The sequence below is a fragment of the Phoca vitulina genome, unplaced genomic scaffold (assembly GCF_004348235.1).
Source record: "Phoca vitulina isolate PV1807 unplaced genomic scaffold, GSC_HSeal_1.0 scaffold28, whole genome shotgun sequence".
Lineage (NCBI taxonomy): Eukaryota > Metazoa > Chordata > Mammalia > Carnivora > Phocidae > Phoca > Phoca vitulina.
The window spans coordinates 18,631,713-18,655,176 of NW_022589731.1; the positions used below are offsets into that span (position 1 = coordinate 18,631,713).

At 43.2% G+C, this 23,464-nt stretch overlaps 2 protein-coding genes across 2 annotated transcripts; both read right to left on the reverse strand.

Moving 5' to 3' along the window:
* Nucleotides 1-687: 687 nt before the first annotated feature.
* On the reverse strand, nucleotides 688-13,692 carry CUZD1 (CUB and zona pellucida like domains 1). The gene is made up of 9 exons (XM_032423256.1): nucleotides 12,909-13,692; nucleotides 10,535-10,685; nucleotides 8,543-8,754; nucleotides 7,008-7,158; nucleotides 6,458-6,675; nucleotides 5,797-5,969; nucleotides 4,143-4,534; nucleotides 2,750-3,018; nucleotides 688-1,514 (listed from the first exon to the last, which is right to left on the reverse strand). The coding sequence occupies exons 1-9, from the start codon at nucleotides 12,988-12,990 to the stop codon at nucleotides 1,339-1,341; spliced, it is 1,824 nt and encodes a 607-aa protein (XP_032279147.1). The 5' UTR covers nucleotides 12,991-13,692; the 3' UTR covers nucleotides 688-1,338.
* A 2,361-nt stretch (nucleotides 13,693-16,053) lies between these two features.
* LOC116643932 (protein FAM24B-like) lies at nucleotides 16,054-23,204 on the reverse strand. Its single transcript, XM_032423013.1, has 2 exons — nucleotides 18,028-23,204; nucleotides 16,054-17,177 (listed from the first exon to the last, which is right to left on the reverse strand). Exons 1-2 carry the CDS (start codon nucleotides 18,117-18,119, stop codon nucleotides 16,886-16,888), a joined length of 384 nt encoding a protein of 127 aa, XP_032278904.1. The 5' UTR covers nucleotides 18,120-23,204; the 3' UTR covers nucleotides 16,054-16,885.
* Nucleotides 23,205-23,464: the final 260 nt, after the last annotated feature.

The window sequence follows — 23,464 nt, forward strand, 5'->3', positions numbered from 1 at the left end:
GCGAAGGGTTTTCTGACTCATGGTGCTGGAGTTTTACACTGTCTCCTGAGTCACACTATGGGACAGTCCCCTTGGTGCTACACTGGCGTGCCTCTGAGCAGCCCCCACGCCCGGCCGCCCGCACAGGCTCAGCAGCTCCTGGCAGAAAGATGGCGGCTGGGCCAGGGACCAGGCAGTTTTTAAATGCTGTCGACTGAATTTGATTTGCCCATTCTAATTACGTTCTTAAGTGCTTTCACGTTAGGTTAGAGAAGAGCTTTGCAGTAGCTCCCTTTAGTCATACAGATGAATACGGAGGGGACTCAACTGCATGGCCACTTGGGGCAAGTGCTTGGAAGATCCACATGGAAATATTGAAAAGAAAATGGGGAAGATCTGTTTTCATTCGGAGCTGGAGACCCAGCAGGCCCCTAACAACTCGTCTGATGCGGGTAGAGATGCTGTCTCACTCAGGCGTACTCCCTGGGCATACCATGTAGCCAATCCCTGTGTCTGGGGGTCAGGTAGAATGTCCTTGGGCATCCAGAAATGTGGTTGCCTCTTCTATCAGAACCTGATACACATCCGTGGTGGTGTTGGGTGATGGGGTAGCGTTGTATTGTCCATCTAAGACAAAGAACTCAGTATGCTGTTTGGTATGGGTAAGATTAGTGCCCATCGAGGCCCTTGATACCATAGATAGGAAAGAGTCAGAATGGACTACTCCTTGTTAGGATTACATTTGGCTTTGGTGTTTGATGGTAAATGGGAGGAGAAGTGTTGTTTTCGTTCATTAACCTAGAAACTAGACAGAAGGCTCTCCTTTTATAGTCAGGGTCTTCTTTCCTGTTCTTAGATCATGAAATAGCTTTCTTCTTTCCAAAGCCCTTTCTGAGATGTGAATAAGTTGTGAAATGCTAAAGCTCTGCATTATAGTGAGGCATGTGAATAAACAAGATGGCAATTCTCTCCGTCACACTTAGTTTCAGCAACTATAACCCTTGTATATGTTTCAAAAGGTAGCCTATTTGCATCTAGGAAACCAATACATCTAATGTTGAAGATTTAAGTAAAAACAACCTTCTTCTTTTCACCTAATGTTTACTGAGAATGTTTCACGCTTGTGACAAAGGACATTTCTAATTCATTTAATATGTTGGTGGCTTCAGTTCTTTAGCATGGACATAATGTTTGTTCATTTCAATCACCCCTGCAAGACAGCACACTCTGAACACGGTGACAGCAGGACCTGTGTGTCATTTTTATGGGGTTCTCCCTAATTTATTCATAATGTGTAGCCATGAGGCAGCATTTCCTTTGGCATTCGGGAGAAATGTGTCTCACTGAAGGCTGAACCGGTTAGTTAATATTCTGAAGCTTCTGGTATCGGTAGTCTGTTCTCTGATTCACAAAATGCCTCGCTATGATCACCACCAGAATCACGACATTCAGAGCAAGGACCATGAATGAAAACAGATGCAGACTGTCGAAAGGTTGATTCTGAGTTTCTTCTCTGTGTATTTGATCCTGAAATCCTGTAATTGGAAACCAGACAAAAATCATTTAAAGAAAAGTATTACTTGGCATTACAAAATTTTCATGAATGTGTATCTCTCCCTAGCCTACGAATCTTAGGCATCAATGAATATATGCTATTTAATGCCAAAACAACATACAGGAACTGCTAGCAACTATTTCAATTAGTTTATGTTTCTGTTTAATTTAAAAGACAAGATGTCCTTACATTTGTTTGTTTAAATAGTTAATTTGTTTCCCTGACATAAGGTGAGAAACTTGTGGAATTCAAGTATCAAAATCAAACAAGTGCAGGTTCATCTATTGATAGTCACTATCTCCCATAGTCACCAGAATATATTTGATCGATGGAGAAACAACTAGTTTCTTCTCTTCAAACAGGAAAAGGGTACTCTTCTAATGTGCATGATATTTCTATAACTTTCGTTCACAAATTTTCAACTAATTTAGACTAATATCCATAGATGCATCATCTTTTTAGTGACTATGTTTATAAAATTACTGGATTTAATTTTTGTTTGTGTTCTTTTGTTTTTGTCATAGAAATATTTTGCTACAAACTAGACTCCTACTCCTTCCCAAACCATTCAAATAATAATAAAGACAGGTCATAAGATTCTCTTATGCCAGGGTCATTTTCATATGAGATAAATTCTTATAAACAGTTTTCATGTAATTATAGTCTATCGAAGCCATTCAGCCGTGGCTTGTCCTTGGGCATTCGCTATCACTCTGTTATGGGACCTGGCAGGGCTCATTTTTCCATCCTTTAAAAAAGAAGCGGGGCTGTGTTGAAAATATAGTATTTTCTCTGTTTTAGAAAAAATTGCTTTTTTTTCCCCAAAAGGTGATTTGTGTGAGACGCTGGTTCATCTGATTTTACTCATTTAGGAATTAAAATACATTGCTTTTGATTCTGTTATCTGCCATGGTGTGTCTATAAGTCAGGAAGCTAAGAGAAACTATTGTTTTTAGAAGTGAGGACATTACATTTATAGTCAAAAGCCATGTGAATAATGGTGAATTATCAGTGCATCATATGCTTAAAAGGTACATGGTTTTCATTTTATCAACTAATAGAAAGAAAAATTAATCTTGTGTGCTTACCTTATTTAGGGCTTTGTTACAAATATCATAAATCTCTAAACTGTACATGCTTAAGAAGGAATACATTTGAGCAGAATTTAATGAACCATGAGGTGTTCTTAGATCATGAAATAGCTTTTTTTCTTACCTGGATTTCTACTTGCACTTCGATCCCTTTTCAGACGAATAGGTCCTATGACAGAATCAGTCTTCCATTTGTATGAAGAAATGTCTCGTTTCCTTCGAGAGACACAGCCCTGGTTGCAGCGAGACTGAGGGTCACTATGATCACATATCAAAATCTTACACTGCAGATATACGGAGCCCAGACTTCTCAAGAATTTAAAGGCATTAAATTGGAATCTTCCATAGTGTCCAGATAAGGGATACATCTTACAAGTCTCATCTTGATTACATCTGGAACAGAATTTATGGCACATTTAGAAAATTCACAGTTTGGTCTTTTCAATATTGAAAAGAGAGGATACAAAGTTTTCTTTGAACGGTGTGATTCATGGGTCAAAACTTTCTCTAGAAAAAAATGTCTTCCATCCAAGTACAAACTAGGCCTGGCCCTGCTTAGCTTCTGAGATCAGATGAGATCAGGTGCATTGTATGTCAGTGATGAATCGCTAAATTCTACTCCTGAAACCGATATTACACTATATGTTAACTAACTAGAATTTAAATAAAAATTTAGAGAGAAAAAAATTAATTAAAAAAAAAAGAAAGAAAGACAATGTCTTTAGCTCAGACTACAGTGAGCTAAGGCTATGAATCTGATTCCTGGGTAAAATAAAATTCCCTCCAGCAATAAAATTTCTATTTCATGTGAATTAATTAGAAAATCAATTCAGATATATTAGAGCTCATACACATTACTTTATACACTTGCTATGAATGTGTCAGTATGGCTGATGTAGTTAAAGTCCATCAGCTTATAGAAAAAAAAGGAGACCTTTCCTTTCCAAAAAAACTACTTTTTTAAATTTTTTTTTTTTTAAGTAGGCTCCATGCCCAATGTAGGGCTTGAACTCACGACCCTAAGATTAAGAGTCATATGCTCTACCGACTGAATCAGCCACGCGCCCCTTTACTGTTTTTTTGGGTTTTTTTTAAAGAATTCCATAGAGACTTTACAAATTCCATTACGTTTGTGTTTGGAGCTGGAACAAGTGAAATAACCTTTGGGGATTTTGTTGAAAATAACCAAAATGTGGAGAAAAAAAGCAAAAACAAAAACATAAAGCCTTCTTGACAAAAAATAAATTCGTTTCTACCAGCAAATATTTTGGAAATAGACTAAAAATTCTAGTGGATATGGGCTGTGGCTGTAGAAATGCTGTAACTTAAATTATTTGTAATTAGTACACAGTAACTCTATTTCATAAAATGATTACATTTACGAAATTCCATGGTAGCAGTCCTAGAAAAAAATTACACAGTATGCATACATGAATCATGTATCCATGCACCAAAAATACTACCTCATTCAAGTTACTATTAATCCTCAGAACAGTATGTCACCCGGCAGTACGTACCCACTCTTGATTAGGTCATAGGTCGGAGATGTAAAGTCAGGCGTGGGAGAGGCGCGACAGGTATCCAGAAACACCACCAAATTTGGATCTGAGGTGTGCAGACTGACTTGCACAAAAAGTATTTGGTTCAAATCCACATAATATGGTGACTCCAGTATACGCCGTTCAAATGAACTGGATTCAAAAAGAGCCATGCTTGTGTTATATTTGCCCAGTGCGCTTTGATTTTGTATTATGTCATCTTCTGTTATGTACATCGTCTCCACGGTAGAGTTAGATTCCATTTCACACTTCAGAATAATCTGCAGATGTTTCTGACGGGTGATCACTTGAGACGTGGGGGATGGAATAAGAGTGATTATATTGGTGTAAGTAACTGAATGATCTTCTACCTGTAGAATGAGATGGAATTCAAATGTTGGATGTTAAGTCCAGTAATAGTTTAGAGCACAGATATGAATAACACCCGTGGGTAGAGACACAATTTTCTTAAATCACAAGATAGCAACTTTCATGTCAGGATACTATAGGCTCCAGTATGCTTTATTCGAGAAACATTCTGGGTAGGAAGAAAACATTTGAGATGAGAGATAAGAGCTTGGCTTAGAAAGACTTGAAGACAGAATTAGACAGAACTTTTTTCAGTTATGTTAAAAACAATTCTGAACGCAAACTTCGATCCCTAGAGAGACTTGAGACCCTGTAAGGTGAGGCCTCCTTCCGTAAGTATCATTAAGTTAGTGTGGCTCACTGGGCAGTTTCCCAAGTGTATGCAGACAGAAGTCTTGCAATAGGTTTTCCCCAGGCTGCCTTCCCTAGGGTGCACAGATAATAGGTGTTCATTTGGAGCAGAAAGTAATGATTTATTTCTATCCTTATCGATTCTCTGGAGTAAGCTGCCATTCTTCTCAACAAGGTTGTTGTTTAATGACATGAGTGGAAAGTTCAGGGTATACAACCTAAAGGGACCTACAGGTTGCAAATGTCTGAGATCTTGAAGTTCTAGAAAATGGAAAACAAATCACAAACTTATGTCCTTCGTCTTTAAAACAAGGATCACGTTTTGACCTTCTCCCGTTGCAGGGGAAAGAAGAAGACCATAACAATACAGCTAGGTTTTTGCTAAATGTGAGATCTAATCATTTTCTATACAAGTATTACTGGTAGGCTGCTACACTTGCAGCATCTAGATGTTCAAATGTTCTTCAGTGAGTTTTCAGAGTTCTTCACCTTTTGGGAAAGAGAACCACCTCTAATTACCCTGAAAATAAATGTGCTGATTTGGCACTTGTGCTTAAATGAGCGAGTGCATGTAAATGTTCACACAGGCTTACCATGTGTGAAGCCATAAAGATTTGGGAGTTGCTCGTTGAAGCCACCAGCAAGTATTTTTTTTTTTTTTTAAGATTTTATTTATTTATTTGACACAGAGAGAACACAAGCAGAGAGAGTGGGAGAGGGAGAAGCAGGCTTCCCGCCGAGCAGGGAGCCCGATGCGGGGCTCGACCCCAGGACCCTGGGATCATGACCTGAGCCGAAGGCAGGCGCTTCACGCCTGAGCCCCCCAGGCGCCCCACCAGCAAGTATTCTGCTGCCAGCATTGGCCAGCACACCATTGGCATTTGGCAAAACCCAGCTCAGTGTCTCACTTTACCTTTTTGATTGTCCCACATCCATCAAGAGGGATAGAAAATTCCACCACGTTTGATATTTTTGGTCTGCAAGTTGAGTTATTCAGTTGTATGTTATTCACATTGTACGTAAATGATTCCAGGTAGGATTTACTTATGATGGCTCTCATCTTGTCAGAGGAGCAGGTTAAAGATGCTGTTCAGGAAAAAAAAAAAAAAAAAAAAGAGGATGATTATGTTTATGTCAGCTAGGAACTTTGGATCTCGAAAAGCTATGTGTACAGAAGACTATATAAAAACTCAAAACCCTTTTTGCTTTGAACCGTAATCAGAAGCCTGAGACAGCAGAGCAGTTGATCCACCTTCTACAATGTTCACTGTGACCTTGTCTGCAACTTGAATCTGTAAATCTATTATTTTTAATAGTGCCTTTACAGAAGGCATTACAGAAAACGGTCCCTATTTTCTACAGAAATCTTTTTCCAGTTAATAAAACCATTAATTTCCTCTCGTACTAAGCAATGCACAGAACTGATTCTCCAGCTTCAGATTATGAATATATGTTCCAAAGTATATACGACAGGCTTGCAAATAGGGATAGCCACAGGTAGGCTAAGAATCAAGGAGCAGTTTCTATGGACACAATCTTCAGAGAGCTCAAAATAGCTAAGGAACATGACTTACTAGTGTTGATATTTTCTGCATAAATTGAAGTGTAGGAAGCAGAAAAGCCCCGGTAGGAGTTGGCGTAATCTGTCGATAGCACCACGGTCAATGAGTCTGACAAGGATTCGAAGGTGGGCCTCACATGGCCACACACTTGTCCAATCAGGCCAGTGGTGGTGGAGGGACCATCATAGATGGCAATGAAATCAAATCTGCAGTGTTCGTCCACTTCTAAGCTAGAGAAGTAGGGCCTCTGGTGAAAAAGCTTTCCAAACCAATTCAATTCTCAGCAATCCCAGTCTTAAGTGATTAAAGATTTTTCCCCACGATGGTATCTCAAGATTAGGACAAACCTGGGGCTTTGCCAGTCCCTGATGTGACCTCAGAATCTTCAGAAAAATCGACAACTTAATTCAATGCACTAGTATTGGTGTTTTCTCTATACACCAATTCTGTGAAAAGTGGCCATCTATGAGGAGGTTCACATAATTTCTCTTCCCCAGGTTTCCCCATTCCCAGGTGGGCTCCCTGCATTTCTCCAACAGCAGAAATGGACCACAGTACTTACAAAATGTCTCTGAAGTTTAATTTTATCTTGTAACCTTTCTCCACTTGTATGTGCCATATGCAATAAGCCAGCTCAGGATGTGGGTTTGGGTAATTGGGGCTGGTAAAAGATCCTTCTAAGGAGTCCAAGTAATCACCACAGTTTGGAATAGCTGAAAGGGATGTGAGGGTGACCAAGAATGTAAATCAAGAGAGAGACTTCATTTAGTTTCCGTGCTGTGCACTGAGCTTAATAAGCAATCCCCCACCGCCACCCAAATTTTGGTCCATTGCCCTCTTTCAAATTGGTAGCATATTGAGATTTTCACCCTTCTTTATCACTGGATTTTCTGACCACTGGTGCAGGGCAGAGTGACCCTGTAAGATCTGTCCCAGTTTTAGAGACCCTCCATCACCTGGACTAAGCCACAGAAAAAGACATCATTTAGGACTGTCATTGGAGGCTCTTCCTCACTTGGCCCCAGCCCAGCTTTCCAGCCTCATCAGCCACCTCCACGTGACCTGCTGTTCTAACGTGTCCTTTCTTCCCGCAGCTCCTCAGACTGTTGGTTCCAGCGGACGGGAGTCCTCCTCCTGTGGGTCTCACCTCTCCCTACCCTACGCTATCGTTCCAAGTCAGCTCAGATGCGGCCAACATGAAGCCATCCTGGGTCCCTCCCTCCCCCAGTCGGGAAGCAAGCAGCTGGTTGGGAGAAATAGACAAGCAACACTGAAGGCTCGCTTTCGGTGCATGTAAAACAATCGAGGTCGGCTAAAGCACAGGATGCATGTCAGGTAATGGCCAGAGGTAAGGCCTGAAAAGGTGGCCTGGGTCTGGCTTTGGAAAACCGTGACTGCTCCACTCTGGAGATTTGTATGGTTTAAGAGGAGAGTGACACAGTCAGCTCTGGGCCTCAGAAAGCAAGCCAGCGTGGAGCTTTGCTCACGAACCCACTTGAAGAATTTCTTGGCATTCTGCTTTGCATTGCAGTGGAATCTGGGTGCTGGGAATGCAGAACCAGGGTAACATCTGATTGCCTGACAAGTTAGGTCAGCATTTCTCATCATCTGCTCTCCAATCTTTGTCAGAGTCACTTGGGGAACTTGTCAGACGTGAAGGTTTCTCGAGCCCCAACGCAGATCTTCTGAATCAGACCAGAGGATGGAGCGGCCCCTGAGTGGGCATTTCAAAGGATCTCAGGGTTATTCTAAAACAGGCCAAACTCAGAGAGTCTGCTTTGGTCTGTAACACAGTACACCCCAACGTGTAGCCATCTGATCAGCCCCTTCCATCTACCTCACCAGGAGCTGGTTAGAAAGGCAAATTCGTGGGCTCCATCCCAGAACCAGTGAAGCGGAGTCTCAGGGGGAGGGGGCAGGGGGCAGGAATCTGATTTCACAAGCTCTCCAGGCAATTCTCATGCACACGAGCTAGAGAACCTGTGCTCTCACAAACAGAGAGCTCAGACTCGAGGTTATAACAACCCACGCAGGAGAGTGTGTAACCTTCCATGCTCGTAAGTGGTATGTGCATAGGATGTATAAATGAGAACTCACAGGTGCCAGAAGGGATGAGGTAGTAGAAGATGAACACAGTTCTTTGAGCTCTTACAGAGTCAGTGACGATTTGAACCGTTAATGAATTAGATGATTCAAAAACAGGAATGTAGTCATGTTTACTGCAGACTTGCCCTAGCAGAGACCCCTTGGTAGAGTTTCCATCAAAAACTTTAATGTATTCACTTTCACACCTTCCATCAGGATCAAGCCTGCGAACAGAACACACTGTGGTTAGAGACGAGCCACCAGGCAAGGGGGGTTCAGTGTCAACTGTTCACACTGGCATCCCAGTTTCCAATGCAGTGGCGTATCTGTTTTCATTTCAACCTCTCCAAGACCAGCCACCCCCCACCTTCCTCAACATCAAACCACACACCATCAATCTATAAATGCCTCAGGGGACTGAACTGCTTTGCCAACATTTCTATAAAGTCAAGGGAGGGGGGAGGTGGGCCTGTAATCCAAGACCCCTTTCCTTCCATTTCCATCTCTCCTGTTCCTCGTACTCATGTGGAAATTGTCAGGTGAGATCTTCTTATTTAGAATTCATTCCCCTTGAGGTTTGAAACCCAAGGCTGTTGAAAGGGGAAGCAACTCTTCTTCCCTGGCCCCCTCTCTCAGGGTAAAGCAAATTTAGCATCTTCCCAGATGCCCCTTCCTTCCCTCCCATCCCCACGTCCTCATTCATAAGGACGGTCCCAGGCCCTGCGTTGGACAGGGCAGACCACGATGACTGTTTTCTGCCCACTCTGACAGGGTCTCTCCAAACGCCCTCAGAATCCCGACAGAGGGCCAAGATGCCCTAGAGGGAAAACACGAGGGTGGACAAACCCCCATTCTCCTTCCACCTTAGTCCCTTACCTGCTGTGTAACTCTGGACAAGTGCTGTACTATTTCCTTTGCTCACTCTCTCTTCTGTAACCGGGGATGTCACAGCGTTCGTCTGGTGTGGGGGCGGGGAGCAGCTAAGACATGTGAACTGCTCATCTCCCTTCCCTCACTCTGCCACGCTGCCGTCCTGCCTTTCTCGACAACCAAGACGAATGTATACGATTCTTAGCCCTAGCAGTCTAGGAAATATGGAAGTCCCCCTTCTCCTTTGTTTCTGTGGGGGCCAAAGAGAAGTCCGTTCCACCTTCTAGGGCGTAGGGCCCCCACCTGGATTGCAATCTGGGCCCAGGGCCCAGCAATTTTGCTTTCTCCAAACCCTCCCCCCCGGTGCTCTGAGCCTCTCCAGCTTTAGAACCACGGGGATTGGGTAAGACTTTGGGCCCTGGAACCAGGTGGCTTGGATTCTAGTTCTCTCCCACCTGTATTAGTCTGTGACTTTGGGAACATTAAGTGACTTCTCTGGGATTTCTTACCCACTGAGTGGGGATTAGATTGCATCTGCCCCAGAGGGCTGTTGAGAGGTTTGAGGAAGTTCTCCTGGAGCCCTGAGGGAGGCTCCTGGCGCAGGGCCCTGTGCTCAGCTTGGCCTCACGCTGCCATGACCTGGGCACTCAGAGAAAACATTGGTGAGTGGATATTGATTTCAAGTTAAAGAAAAAACACCCGATGGCCTGGTTCCCACCCCCAGGGATTCTGATCTAATTCTATGGTGTTCAGCCTGGGAATCTGGGTTTTGGGAAGCTCCCCTGCTGATTAGAACGCATAGCAAAGTCTGGGACTATAAGTTTAGTGTTTTACGGCCTGTTCCAGATGGAACTAAACTAGCTGGGTACTAATGCTGGTCATTCCACTTACAATGTGACCTGAGACAAGTTCTCCACCTCCCTGTGCCTATGATAACTATACTGACCTCCAGGACCTCTGTGACCAGAGCCAGGGGCCCAGTCATCAGTCAGTGATTATTAACCATTATCATCATCATCATCGTGGTCATGGGAGTTACCATTACCTCTAGGACCAGCTGAGTTTTTCCGACACAGACTCCCTAGTGTGACCAGAGTTCAACCACCCTTATTAGAAAGTAAAGCCACTACTTACTGGAAATGGGAAAAGATGATTCTGATGTTTTTGTTTTCTGGTTTTTCTAGTGTCCAGGTACAGTCCTCGTTGGGATTGAGTTGCAGGATTAGGGCCCTGTGGACATCTGATTGGCTGGAGCCTCCCAAGCTGGCCTGGCAGCTTGATTTGCCTGGGAGAGACCACAGTTGACATTGAGGAAAGTCAGCTGCCCCTGGCCTTCTCCTCCAGGGATTAGGCATCTACCTCCCACATACAAGCATGCACGTAATTGTGATGGTATTTAGCTCATTCCAAAGTAAGCCACCAGCCATTGATTTCCCCCTCTTAGAGCCCTTGGGGAGAAAATATTTATGATTTCTCTATATATGGTTCATAAAAAATAAAGACTATAGGGGCGCCTAGATGGGTCATTTGGTTAAGCGTCTGCCTTCGGCTCAGGTCATGATCCCAGGGTCCTGGGATTGAGTCCCCCATCAGGGCTCCTTGTTCAGTGGGGACCCTGCTTCTCCCTCTCCCTCTGCCTGCCACTCCCCCTACTTGTGCTCTCTCTTTCTCCCTCTGTGTCAAATGAATAAACAGAATCTTTTTTTTTTAATTAAATAAATAAATAAAGACTATATTCGGGCTTAAAGAAAGATGGTTTTACAAAGAAGCTTTATATCTACAATATATAAAGAACTCTTATAACTCAACAATTAAAAGACAACTCAATAAAAAATAGACAAATGACAAAAATAGATATTTCTCCAAAGAACACATAAAGGTCATTAAACACATGAAGAGATACTCAACATAATTAGCCATTGGGGAAATGCAATTCAAAACCACAGTGAGATATGACTTCATACCGTTTGGGATGTGAAGCAAAACTAGAGTCAGAAACAGGAAATAGATGAGTGTTGACAAGGATGTGGAGAAACTGGAACCCTCCTGCAATGCTCAAGGGAAGGTAAAATGGGACAGCTGCTAGGAAAATCATCTGACAATTCCTCAAAAGATTCAACAGGGAGTTACCATAACCCAGCAGTTCCACTTCTAGGCATATCTCCAAAGGGAAGGAAAACATATGTTCCCACAAAGACATGTACACTAATGTTTATTTACAGCAGCATTAGCCAAATAACAAACAAGGGGAAACAACCCAAATGGGCACCAACTGATGAATGCACATAAAATAGGGTCTGTCCATACAATGCAGGAGGATCCAGTAATGAAAAGGAATGGGGTACTGATGTATGGTACAGTATGGATGAGCTTTGTAAATACTGTGCTGAGTGAAAGACCGCAGGTTATAGGATTTCATTCATATGAAATGTCCACCTTAGGGAAATCTATAGAGACAGAAAGTAGATTAGTAGTTGCCTTGGGCTGAGAGCATTGGGAAAAATGGGGAGTAACTGCTAATGGGTATGGAGTTTCTTTTTGCGGGGTGATGAAAATGTTCTCAAATTAAATAATGGTGATGGTTGCAAATTCTGTGTGTGTACTAAAAACCAGTAAATTTTACATTTTAGAAGAGTGGATTTTATGGTATGTGAATTATATCCTAATAAAGCTGTTACTAAAAGAAAAGGAGGAGGAGGGAGGAGAAGCAGTGGCAGCTGTAACAGAATGTGAACAAGAAAATCAAATACTTCATAATGGAACCCAATGAATGGTTACAAACTCCACTTAGAAACAAAAAGCTTTTCATTTTCCTTTTTATCTGTGAGTGATAGGTGACGTCCTTATAACAATAGTCTCTTATTTGTTTTCCCCTAACAATAACTACTATTATGTTTATTAGTAAAAAATATCAGAAAGCAAAGACAATTAAAGAAAAAAGTATAATCCCACCCATCCAGGGAAAAAAATCATCATTAAAAACTTCTTGTAAAAACTTCCAGAACCTTTCCTTTTCTCTTCTACTTCCAGATTTTTAAAGATGCTCCAATGTATGTATTTTAAACATAAATAAATTTCAGGTAGTTGTTTTTTCTCTTAAAGTAGATCCTGGGTACCTTTCTTATGATTTGTAAGAAAGCGCCAAAGTATATACCTTTGTATGTCTTTACAACTTACAGAATAAATGAGGGAAATTTACATTGCTTCTTACAATTATGTAAATGCACAGTGTGTTTGTGTGCACTTTTATAATTATCTCCTAAATATTTAATTCTCAGTAGTAAAATTAGTAGGTAAAATTCTTTATCCTTTTACATTTTTATGTATATCGTCATATAGGCCTGAAAAAACCTTGGTACTAATTCAAAATCACACGAAGAGCATATAAATAAATGTTCCCTGTATTAAGGCCATTAGCAGATATTAAAACTTTAAAAACTTTCGGCAGAGACCTCTTGAAAGGAGGTCTCCCTATTTTGATAGGAAACAATGGGTTCAATGTTCTTACCTTCAGACTTGGTCCAGTTCAACTCTGCCAAACATGGCACAATTAAAAGGGCCAAGAGGACGAGCCTTCTCACAGCCTCCATCGTGGTCAAGGGAAGAACAGCCTGAAGGGTGAGCAGGCTTTATACTTCCCAGGGCTCCATATCTGGCCTCAGAGCTTTCTGGAGACCTTCAGGGACTGTGTCAGTTTGACCATGCGAGGGCCAGACATACGTGAGAAGAGAGCAGCTGTGCGGCTGATTTATTATCAGCAATCCCGAACAGTGAGTGTCCACTCTCCCCAACTCATTCCTGGGACGTTTACAGAAGTTCCCAAGTAAAGCTCTCCCTAGGGGATCTCCAACACGTGGCGCACAGTAAGCACCGAGTAATTCTTCCGGGCACCGACCTGGAGTTGAGCCTTGGCCCTCGTTTGTGCAGATCACGAAGCGGGTAGCGCTACTGCTATCTTAAGCCTTCCCTGCTCTTCTCTAAAAATTACAGTCAAAGGATCAGCTGGGGAGAGAGGTGGCACCTGGGCACACTGTGGGTCCAGGTGGGTCACTCTGATGCCTACCAGGGTGCTGAGACTCAGGGAGAGAAGGAGGTGGCCCAGGATGGCGAGGAAAAAGAAAGTACAAGTGTGGGTTCAGCTTCCAGGAATTCAAACGATTATGCCCAGAGAGGCTGGAGCAGGTGAATTAAAGGCCCCTAGGCACTGTGTTTTACAGATGACAGAAAGGAATCCTGGTGTCCAAGGTGAGCCTGGTGCTGCAGTGGCAAGGCCAGCACCTGTGACATCAGTAAGTCATACTCACAAGAAGCTTTTATATGGGACTGCCCTCTTTTCACTCATTCATTTATTCAAAAATATTTGTTAGGGGCGCCTGGGTGGCTCAGTCGTTAAGCGTCTGCCTTCAGCTCAGGTCATGATCCCAGGGTCCTGGGATCGAGCCCCGCATCCGGCTCCCTGCTCGGTGGGAAGCCTGCTTCTCCCTCTCCCACTCCCCCTGCTTGTGTTCCCTCTCTGTCTCTGTCAAATAAATAAATAAAATCTTAAAAAAAAATTTTTTTTTGTTAGTTACTGCTATACAGTCTGGGGATTTGGAATTGAACATGAGAAAAACAGTCCTTGTCCCTATGGAACTTACTCTCTAAGTGGAGGAGACAGAGAGCAAACAAACTGAAATAAATTACAAATAGTGATAGGTACTATGAATATAAGGAAACAGGGTGATGGGATAGATTTCAGGAGGGATGCAATATTAGGGTGAAATTGAGAAAGATGAAATTTGAGCAAACAGAAAAAGAGAGGCATTCAATTGTGATCTGGGCTTAGGAGATGCATTTTAGGCAAAAGAATGGGCAAGTGCAAAGGCCCTGAGGCAGGAATCAGTTGGGCATGTCTACAAAGTAAGGGAAGGCAGGCCAGTGTGGTGGATGTGAGTAAAGGGGAGGGAAGTGGGATGTAAGGTGAGGAGAGGCAGGTAATGATCCAAATGTGAAGTACTTGTAGGTCAGATGAGGCATTTGGATTTTATTCTAAGTTTGATGGAACTTTGATGGAAAATGATGGCCAATATTTAAGGATCTTCATAGCAGCTCTGTGGAGGTAATAATGGTAGCTATAGACTGAACTTCTACCTTAAAACCCTTCCTGGGTGCCCTCAACTTTCCATGTCTTTCTGTCCTGCTGCCCAGAAACCCTTACTTGGCTCTAGGACACTTGGGTTCCCGGGCAGGGCTGTGACCCGGGAGGACTGTTCCCAGTCAGGCCCCTGGATCAGGCATTTGGCTTCATACCAGTACCACACTGGCAAGGCCAGCACCTGCGACATTGGGAAGTTGTGCTCACAAGGAGCTTGGACACTCACCAAGGTACCTGGCACCGCTCCACTCGGTTCCTGTCAGCTCAGAGACTTCTGGGGCTGGCCACGTACCAGGTGGGACTGGGTGTCCTGGTGTGAGAGTGAGCAAGGGGCAAAAGTATAGGGTAAGACCCTTCTGATTACTAAGGGCCACTCACCCTCGGCTGTGCCCACAGACCCCCATCCTACCCCACTTTCTTCCTGAAGCCCTCTCCCTGTCTCCTATGGATGTGATCTCCTAGCTCCCTGAACCACCACCACTGGTGTAAGAGCTCTGTGATTACTCTCCTGGGAGGGGGACTAGCAGAGGGCAAAGAACCCTGGGTTAGAAATCAGGAGACAAGCAGTTCAGGCCAGGGACAACTTACCATGAGATCACAGGATGCCAGGGCCTGTGGGGCCAGTATACCTTATCTTGCTTAATCCTCACCGTCACCTATGCAAGCCCTCAGCTTACATCAAGAAAAATGAGGCTCAGAGAGGTTACGAAACTCCCCCACTGGCACATAGCTATTGAAAGGCAGAGTTGGATTGGAATCAAGTTTATCTGGCTCTGAAAGCCATGTTACACAATGTCCCTACTGCCTGTGAGAGGGATGTCTCTAAGAGCCCTTGCCCCATCCTGCCTCCTTCATGGACCCTGGGATGCCTGAACTTCAGGCATAGTCCCCGTGGAATTCCTGTACAGAACATGCTTGCACAGGGCCTCCAGAGTCCTGGGCACTGTGCTGCCCACTGGGTGAGGGCCAGAGGGAAATGGGAGCTCGTTGGCAAGGAGAGAATCGAAGCGCACGTGAACACCGAAGACAAGGCCAGAGCAGGAGACGGCAGAGGCAGACAAAATGCTTCAGGAACTCAAGAGGGACAGGTCACTTCCAGATGGAAGGTCTCAGGGCAGGATCCGGGGAAGATGCAGTCTTGAATTTGCCTCCTGAAACTCATACTGGGGCTGGAGGGCACTCAGCCGCCATGAATTTTCTCGGCCATTCCAAGGGCTGCTCTGTGAGAGCAGCTCCAGCTCCCACACTCCTGGCAAACTTCTCCACCACTCAGGTGCTAAAACTGCCCTCAGCGGCCAAGCCCTCTGCGGAGAGAACTGAAACTGCTCATTGCGTCACTCTTCACTCCCCTCAGCCTAGAGATAAAAGCTGTTTCCTTCATTTATTCCTGTTATCCTTTTTCTCCCCTTTTAGTAGCTAACCACCTGTTACTAGTTAACTCTTTATATTAAGTACAACATGTGATGCTCACAAAGCAAGGGTTTTGTTAACAAGACAAAGTACAAACTGTGGTTGCAGATGGTGAGTCTGTGAATAAAAGGGGGTCCAGAAGGCTCAGTAGAAAGAGCAGGAACAGAAGGGGGCTGATGAGCAGAAGTGGAGAGAAGTACATCCTACTGCCTACTGCTCAGATCAAGAGAATCCTGGGCTTTGGCATTCAGCTGGAGATTCCTGTTAGCACTTAAACGCACTGGCAGCTGAGTCAGCAAAACCCATGTTAAAATGATCTAAAAAGGAGGAAATCTGCTTCTGAAGACTTGGAGAATGGCAGAAGGAAGAATCTCAGGGTTTTCGAAATGTCCTTTAGACACCATCGGGTTCAACCCATCATCTAAGGTCACACTAAACCCAGAGACGTCCCATTTGTCTGTGCTCGCTCTAGGATGACAGGAGTTCTCCTTCAGGACAGTGTGACCTAATTGTCTGCAGTAGAGTAGCTAGAGGCCAGGGAAGGAAGCCCTCACAAGGAGAAGAGCCGAGTGAACTCATCCAGCTTGGGAATTTCTGATGAGTCTGAAACTGGAAATGCTCTAAGGTCAATATATATTTTTCTTCTGGGGTTGGTGATGTACTGGATGCTTTTATTTTCTACTCTAACTCTCCCCATATTGCAACATAATATTACAAGATAAGTGCCCCAAGTCCCAAAGTGACTACTACACAAATTTAAGTGCATTTATAACTAACATCAGCACACGCTGGCGGCAGAAGATTATTTTCAGTATTGCGTTTATTCAAAAGTACATAAATATGTTTTATAATACAGAATGTAAACACTGTAAAACTTGACTTGAATAATAATTCTACTAAAAAAGAAATACTGCACATGAAGATATTTGTGCCCACCCAAGTCAGAGTCCCTCGTTTACGTCACAGAAGCACGGTGGCAGGGGGTCATAGTCAGCATACAAGCTACATTCGTCACAGCACTGGACGTTGGGATAGGACCCAGTGGTGAGGGCTGCAGCCGCGGCGACCTTGTCCTGAGTGAGCATGGCTGGATTACTCTTTAAGGCCAAACAAAGAGGTGCCTTTGAAGGTCTTAAGAAAAGACATACACAAAGCATGGGATTAGAATTTTTCTTCTCAGTCCACTGGTCACAATTATCAGGGGTATCTGTGAAGTTTAGGCCTAGAGCCAATCAAATACATAACAGCAGCCCGAAACTAGAGCTCTCTGCCCCTGTCCCAAGCTCCTATCTAATCGCTTCCTCTCCTAGGATGCTAGAAATGGAGAATCAGGTTACAGCAAACAAGAGAAAGCAAACTGCAAGTGTGGATCACCCAGCTGATCGCTGCAGGCCCATCAAGTGCAGAGCGTGACCGGGAAGGGGCCACACTTGGCCGTCCCCCACGTTCTGGGATTCATCTTCTAGCTCACAGGCTTAACTTCCCTAGCATGGGAACAGCACTGCTTCTAACGACCCATCTCTCCCAGATTTGAAGCTTCCTCTCCCCCAAAGCTAATTATCTTTTGTCTATACTCCCTTGTCAGGTGTCCCCCAGGATCTTCACACAGCTCAGCTTCCCCATAGTCCCACAGGCCCACCTCCCTGTCCCCAAGGCCATGCACAGTGAATGAGAGAACACCGTGAGAGCTCCCCAACTCAGCTAAGAGGAGATCCACAGGAGGAGAATCCGAGGCACAGACTCATTCACAGGCTCCCCCATGGTCTGCAGTGCTTGGGACGGAGGGAGGGCCCAGCCAGTGTGCTGAGTAAACCAGCTGGGGGTCCACTCTGGGAGGGTAAGTGGAGCAAAGCAGCACGGAGCCACCCAGCTGAGAACATTCTACTTATGAGCTCACAGCCCTAAGCCAGAAGGGGAAAAAACCAAGATTCTACACTCACCTGCTTTTACCTTTTCAAACCTACCTGCTGTTCCTGACCTCACTCTGGGTGCAGGCACAGGGCAAGGAATGACCTTGCTCAAGCAGAGAGCCCCAGGTATCCTATTTGAGGGGGTATTTTTCACTCTTACCCACATCACTCACTTCAAAGCGTCGGATATTTTGTAGTAAAGACAGATGACAACACCCATCAGCACAAGAATGGCCACCAGGATACCGCCACCAATGCAGAACATAATTATCGTGTTGACTTTAGAAGACTTAGCTTTATCTAGGCAGAGAAGTGCAGGCAATGAATGGGCTCCCCTCCCCACCCAGCCACCTTGCCACCTCAACAGCTTCCTCTAGTGGAAAAAGAATTGAATCCCAAACCACAACTCCTTGTGCATGTAAAATACAAATGAATCTTCCCAGGAAGGCATAGGACCCTAAACTGGCCCAGAGAGGGGGAAAGGGTTTATTTATGAATGAGACGAGATTGAAATGCAAAACCCAGAGAAAAAGAAGCAGGAGAATCTTTTACTTCCTTTCAAAGGCAGTAATGTGCAGCTGTAAGTAACAAAACAGGTCTCACTAAAATAAATGGTTTTACTCCGGAATACCTGGGCGTCCTGAAATACATTCACTTTCAGAATCAGAATTAACTCCTCACTCTACCTCAGGCTTAACAATCTCCTATGGGGATGGTTGAGGGGACGACTTTTTAAAAATGTTATGTTCGACAGTGCTGAGAATATACGAATCTATTTTGTAAATGATACATGTTTCAGGAAAAGTCTTCTATTCTCCCACTGACCCTGCCATTTTTCCTCCTCAATCCTCCCAGGAAATCCAGTTTTTCTGGAATAAGCAATTCATTTAATCTCACTCCCTGAAACCAGGGAAAAGTGAACAAGGATTGAAAAACAATCCACTTAATCTCACTCCCTGAAACCGGGGAAAAGTGAGCAAGGATTGAAAAACAATCCACTGCCAAAACATACTTACTAGTGTCTACATCTTCCATGCTCGATGAATGCCGGCAGTAAAAAAAAATTATAATTAATATAAACTTTAGGGAATAGTACATCTTATCAGGAATTTCTCAAACTTTTAATTTGAGAAAGAAAATTCCAATCATCCCTGTTAGGAGTAATTAAGATGTAAGTCTGAAGACCTTGCTTTTAGATGCATAGTCTCCATGAGAGCTGCCAGAATGTACAGCCACTGTCCAGTTCCAACGGCTATGCCTGTCAGGCCAGAGGCTGTGTGACATCAACACCCTGGACACCAACTCCTCATCACGGAGTTCTGAATTCCATTCCATGTTCAGATATATTTTAGGACCAGTAGAAATATGAGTGTCCAAATACTACTCTACATCATTTACTCTTGTCTCACCTTTTCAAGTTTTGTTCTCTCAGAGAACCTTTTAAAGTTTGACTATTAATCAAAAGTCAATCTGGGATTTCAATTAAATAAAAGGACAGTAATATGGGGAGGCTAATATCTTAAAAATACTCATATATCTAAAAGTTCAATTATGGAAGACTGGTTAGACTTTTATGTTGTAGCAACACAATAGAAATAATATATAGCTGTAGTCATTTAACAGGACTCAGATGTAGGTTCACTGACTTCAGAATATTATCAGATTTTATGTCTAAGACAAAAGGATTTCAAAAAGCAATACGAATAGGATGTCTGTTATAAATCAGGTTTCTATTACCTTAAGGTATTCACACTCAGCAAAGCTGGTTCAATTAAATGAGGAAATTATTTTAACTATGAAGGGTTATTCCTCGTTGCTCTGGCTAAACTCTAGGTGAAGTCACAAACAGCAGGGTACTTATCAACAAAACTAGTGGCATAAGACCTCTGAAAATTCTTTCCTCTATAAAAGCAATGAAAAATCGGACAGAAAAACTGTCTTTTTCAGACTCTGGAAATTAAAAGCTTACTGCAGCTCAGGAAACACTTATTTTTAAGAAGAACAACTGAATCTCAGTATGAATAACAGGCTTGCAGCATTGTTCCATCACTCACTATCCAGCTCTATGGCAACCTTGAAAATAAAACCCAACCTGCAATGCAGCCACCAAAGGGAAAACAGAGGTAAGAGCTCTTTCAAAGCCTCACTCCCAAAGAACTGTCATTATTTGAACTGTCTTCTGGTTACCTGGAAATCCTCTCTTGCAAAGCTACCTGTATTTGATGTAACTTGGAGTTCTCCTAATGCAAAATGTCTTCCTCTAAGGGGATTTTGGCAAAAACAATTACAACTGTTTCAACTTCTTGGCTGCCTGAGGTAGTGGATAACATTTAGGGCAAATCACAGAGTAGCCAAAAAGCTTAAAGGAAAAGCTGGTAAATTAGCTGTCCATAGGAGTTTTGAAAAGCTCTGACACATTCCTGAGACTCTAGGCCATGCATATGTGCTATGTGTGTGTCTAAGGCTGTGAGTATCCTCAAGAAAGACACAAGATGGTCCTAAGCATTCACCTCTGACTGACCTAAGGCTTTTGCCCAAGCAAAAAGTGAAGGCTATGGCAGAGTTTTTAACTGCGTGGCTGATTGTTAAAGGCATGCCCCAACATGCACATGGAGCCCCTCATGAAAGACTGGGAGATTTACTGGTTCCAGGCATTTAAGGTAATCTTTGTCCAATCATTAGCTGATCACTAAGCTAATCAACAGAGACTTCAGTGTCAACATACAACAAAGAATATAGACTTTATAGAATTTGTTGAGAAAAGTCACTAAACAACAACAAACCTTGGAGAGCAGGGAGAAACGGATTTCCAGAGTTGCCGTATTATATTAAATGTCTAGTTTTCAACAAAAGACTATAAGATGAAAGAAAGAAAAAGAAAAAAAAACAGAAAGAGAAGTATGAATGATAAAAGGTAAAGGAAAGCAATTAATACACTTTCCCTAGGAAGCCCAGATATTGGCCCTACTAGACAGTCTTTAAATCAACTATTTAAAATATTTTCAAAGGAATCCATGTCTAAAGAACTAAAGTATGAGAATAATGTCTCCAACAGAGAACATCAATAAAGAGAAATGATTTTTTTTAAAGAGACCAATAGAAATTTTGGAGTTGGAAAGTATAACTGAAAAAAGTTCATTAGAGGAGCTTAACAGCAGATCTGAGCAAGCAGAAGAACTAATCAGTGAACTCGAAGATAGATCAATCAAGATTATCCAGTCTGAGGAACAGAAAGAAAAAAGAATGAATAAAAATGAGCACAGAAATTACAGTTCCACTACAACATATTAAGAGCTTGGGAGCTGCCACCATCAAAACAAGAAAAAAGCTGAACAAACTTGATAATCAACATGTCTTCCCAGGTTGACCAGAGAACTGAAGTCACAGGGCAAACAGATACCCCAAAAGTGAAGAGACAGGTGAATATAGAGAATAACAGCTTCTCAGGATCAGAAGCCACTGCTGGAGGCAGCAACTAGTAGGAATAAAATGGTAAGTGATAAATTGCTGGAGGCTGAAGGAAGACCAGCATGAGAAGAAAAAAAATTCCTGGGGGCCCAGGTTTTTCGGGGGTGGGGGGAGAGCCACTTTTCATGAATTTTACGTCAAGGAGCTCAATGAGGTTCTTACAGTGAAGACTGCAGAAAAATCTCCTCATTCTTTGGTCTCCACTGATACCACAGTAGAGGTGACCCTGTTGCTGCTGTTGATGGTGAAAGTCCTGAATTTCCAGTAAGCCTTCTCTGATGCCAGCCCAGCAGTTAGGTGAATTGTGCCTCATTACCACTGGGTCAGGGTGAAAGCTCAGACTTCCCAAGATCTCCACTGATTGGGGAGGTAGGGGTGTTATCACCCAGTCTTCTCTGATACTACTCTGGCAGGAAGGGGCCATTTGGGACAACTCTTTATAGCCTGGTGAGAGTGAAAGTCTAGGCTCTCCACTTAGTCTTGGCTGGGGAAAAGGCTGGCCTGGGGGTGGTTTTATCCCAGTTTTTTCTGGGATATTTGACTAGAATGCAGGCTCCCTGGCTTGTGAGGCTCCCCTTTTCTTGGTTCTTTGGTTAGAGACAGCAGGATTTTCTTGGGAGCTTTTTTGTCTGCACCTGTTGGTGTTTCCTGGTTGCCAGCTTCTTCATCTCCAAGTCTGGAAATATGAGGCAAAACAAAACCCAGGGAGTTCACCACCATGTTCCTTGGGTTTCAAGTTTCCTAGCTTGTCTGTTCTCTTCCCTCCACCTGTCAGGGTCTTGTGTTTCTTTTCTATATAATGTGCAGGATTTTTAGTTGCACTTGGTAGAAAGCATAATAAAAAAGTATATCTACTCCATCTTCCCAGAAGCAGAAGTTCCTCATATGGGAGATTCTGAAATCAATCCTCTACTTGATGACGATAGCCACCGTGCTGACCCTGCACTTGTCTGACCCTAAGAGTGAATGCCTCCTTAAATTTTGTGTCCCAGGCACCTCACATGTGTCATCCTAGACTGGGCCGTCCACATTTCAACATAATTTATCTTTCCAGCTTATCTCCCACTGCATTTCCCCATACCCCATGTATTTTCATGCCTCTGAGCCTTGACTAGATGGCTCTCCCAGCTCCTCTCCTCCTCTATCTGCTGTAATACTAATCCTGCAAGGCTTCACTCAGTGCCAACTCCTCTGTAAAATCTTCACTGATTCCCATCTGTCCCCCATGTTAACTGCTGCTTTTCCTCTGTATCTATGCCGTTTGCTTGTACCTCTCTAAAAATTTGAATTTCATTTGTCATAAGGATTTCTGATTCCTGTTCTAACTCTGAACAGGTATTTGTCTTGACTACAGGAACCTACAATGCTCACCCTCACTGAAGCCAATACTCTGGAGTTGAATTAACTATGGGTTTTTTTTTCCTGCTTTTTACCTCACTCAAAAATGGTTTATTTTTCCAAGTTTCTTTTCTATGCCCTCCATCAAAGCAGCAACTATTCTGAGGGACATGGCCTTGAATGAGCTTAGTCGTGATTAAGGAGACAGGTTATATAGTCCTTCCCTACAAAGATGACCACTTCATTTCTTGGTTTCCTTTTATTCTTGTGGTTACTTGACTGCTCTATCTAATGAGTCTATACATTGAAAATTTGTTTTCTTCAAGGTATGAGTTTCATGAGGCAGAAACTGGATCCTCAATATCAAAGAGAGGGCCTAGTTACCCATGAGGTGCTGACACATTTCATGGGCAAGGACCCAAATATGAATTTTGTCAATCTGGTAACAACTTTCCTGATCCAAGCCTCTAAATTCAGACAGAGCAATAAATTCAGACATAACAGGGGCACCTGGGTGGCTCAGTTAGTTAAGCGTCTGCCTTCAGTTCAGGTCATGATCCCAGGGTCCTGGGATTGGGTCCCACATCGGACTCCCTGCTCAGCAGGGAGTCTGCTCCTCCCTCTCCCTCTGTCCTACCCCTGGCTTGTGCTCTCATTCACTCTCCCTCTCTCAAATAAATAAAATCTTAAAAAAAAAAAAATTCAGACCATAACAGTAAACCAAGAGCATTATTACTTCCTTTACTAATAAAAATATTTTGCACATTTCTTTTAAGTCAGCAACATTAACCTACTCACCTTATT

What these genes read in the sequence shown, in the direction of transcription:
- CUZD1 (XM_032423256.1), bottom strand. Translation starts at nt 12,990, where the DNA reads ATGGAGGCTGTGAGAAGGCTCGTCCTCTTGGCCCTTTTAATTGTGCCA. An exon ending in CCTCATCCCTTCTGGCACCT is followed by an intron (nt 7,159 to 8,542) that starts GTGAGTTCTCAT and finishes CATCCCTTTCAG; the next exon opens with CTATTCCAAACTGTGGTGAT. An exon ending in TATGACCTAATCAAGAGTGG is followed by an intron (nt 3,019 to 4,142) that starts GTACGTACTGCC and finishes ATTCTGTTCCAG; the next exon opens with ATGTAATCAAGATGAGACTT.
- LOC116643932 (XM_032423013.1), bottom strand. Translation starts at nt 18,119, where the DNA reads ATGTTCTGCATTGGTGGCGGTATCCTGGTGGCCATTCTTGTGCTGATG. An exon ending in AAAATATCCGACGCTTTGAA is followed by an intron (nt 17,178 to 18,027) that starts GTGAGTGATGTG and finishes GTTATGTATTTG; the next exon opens with ATTGGCTCTAGGCCTAAACT.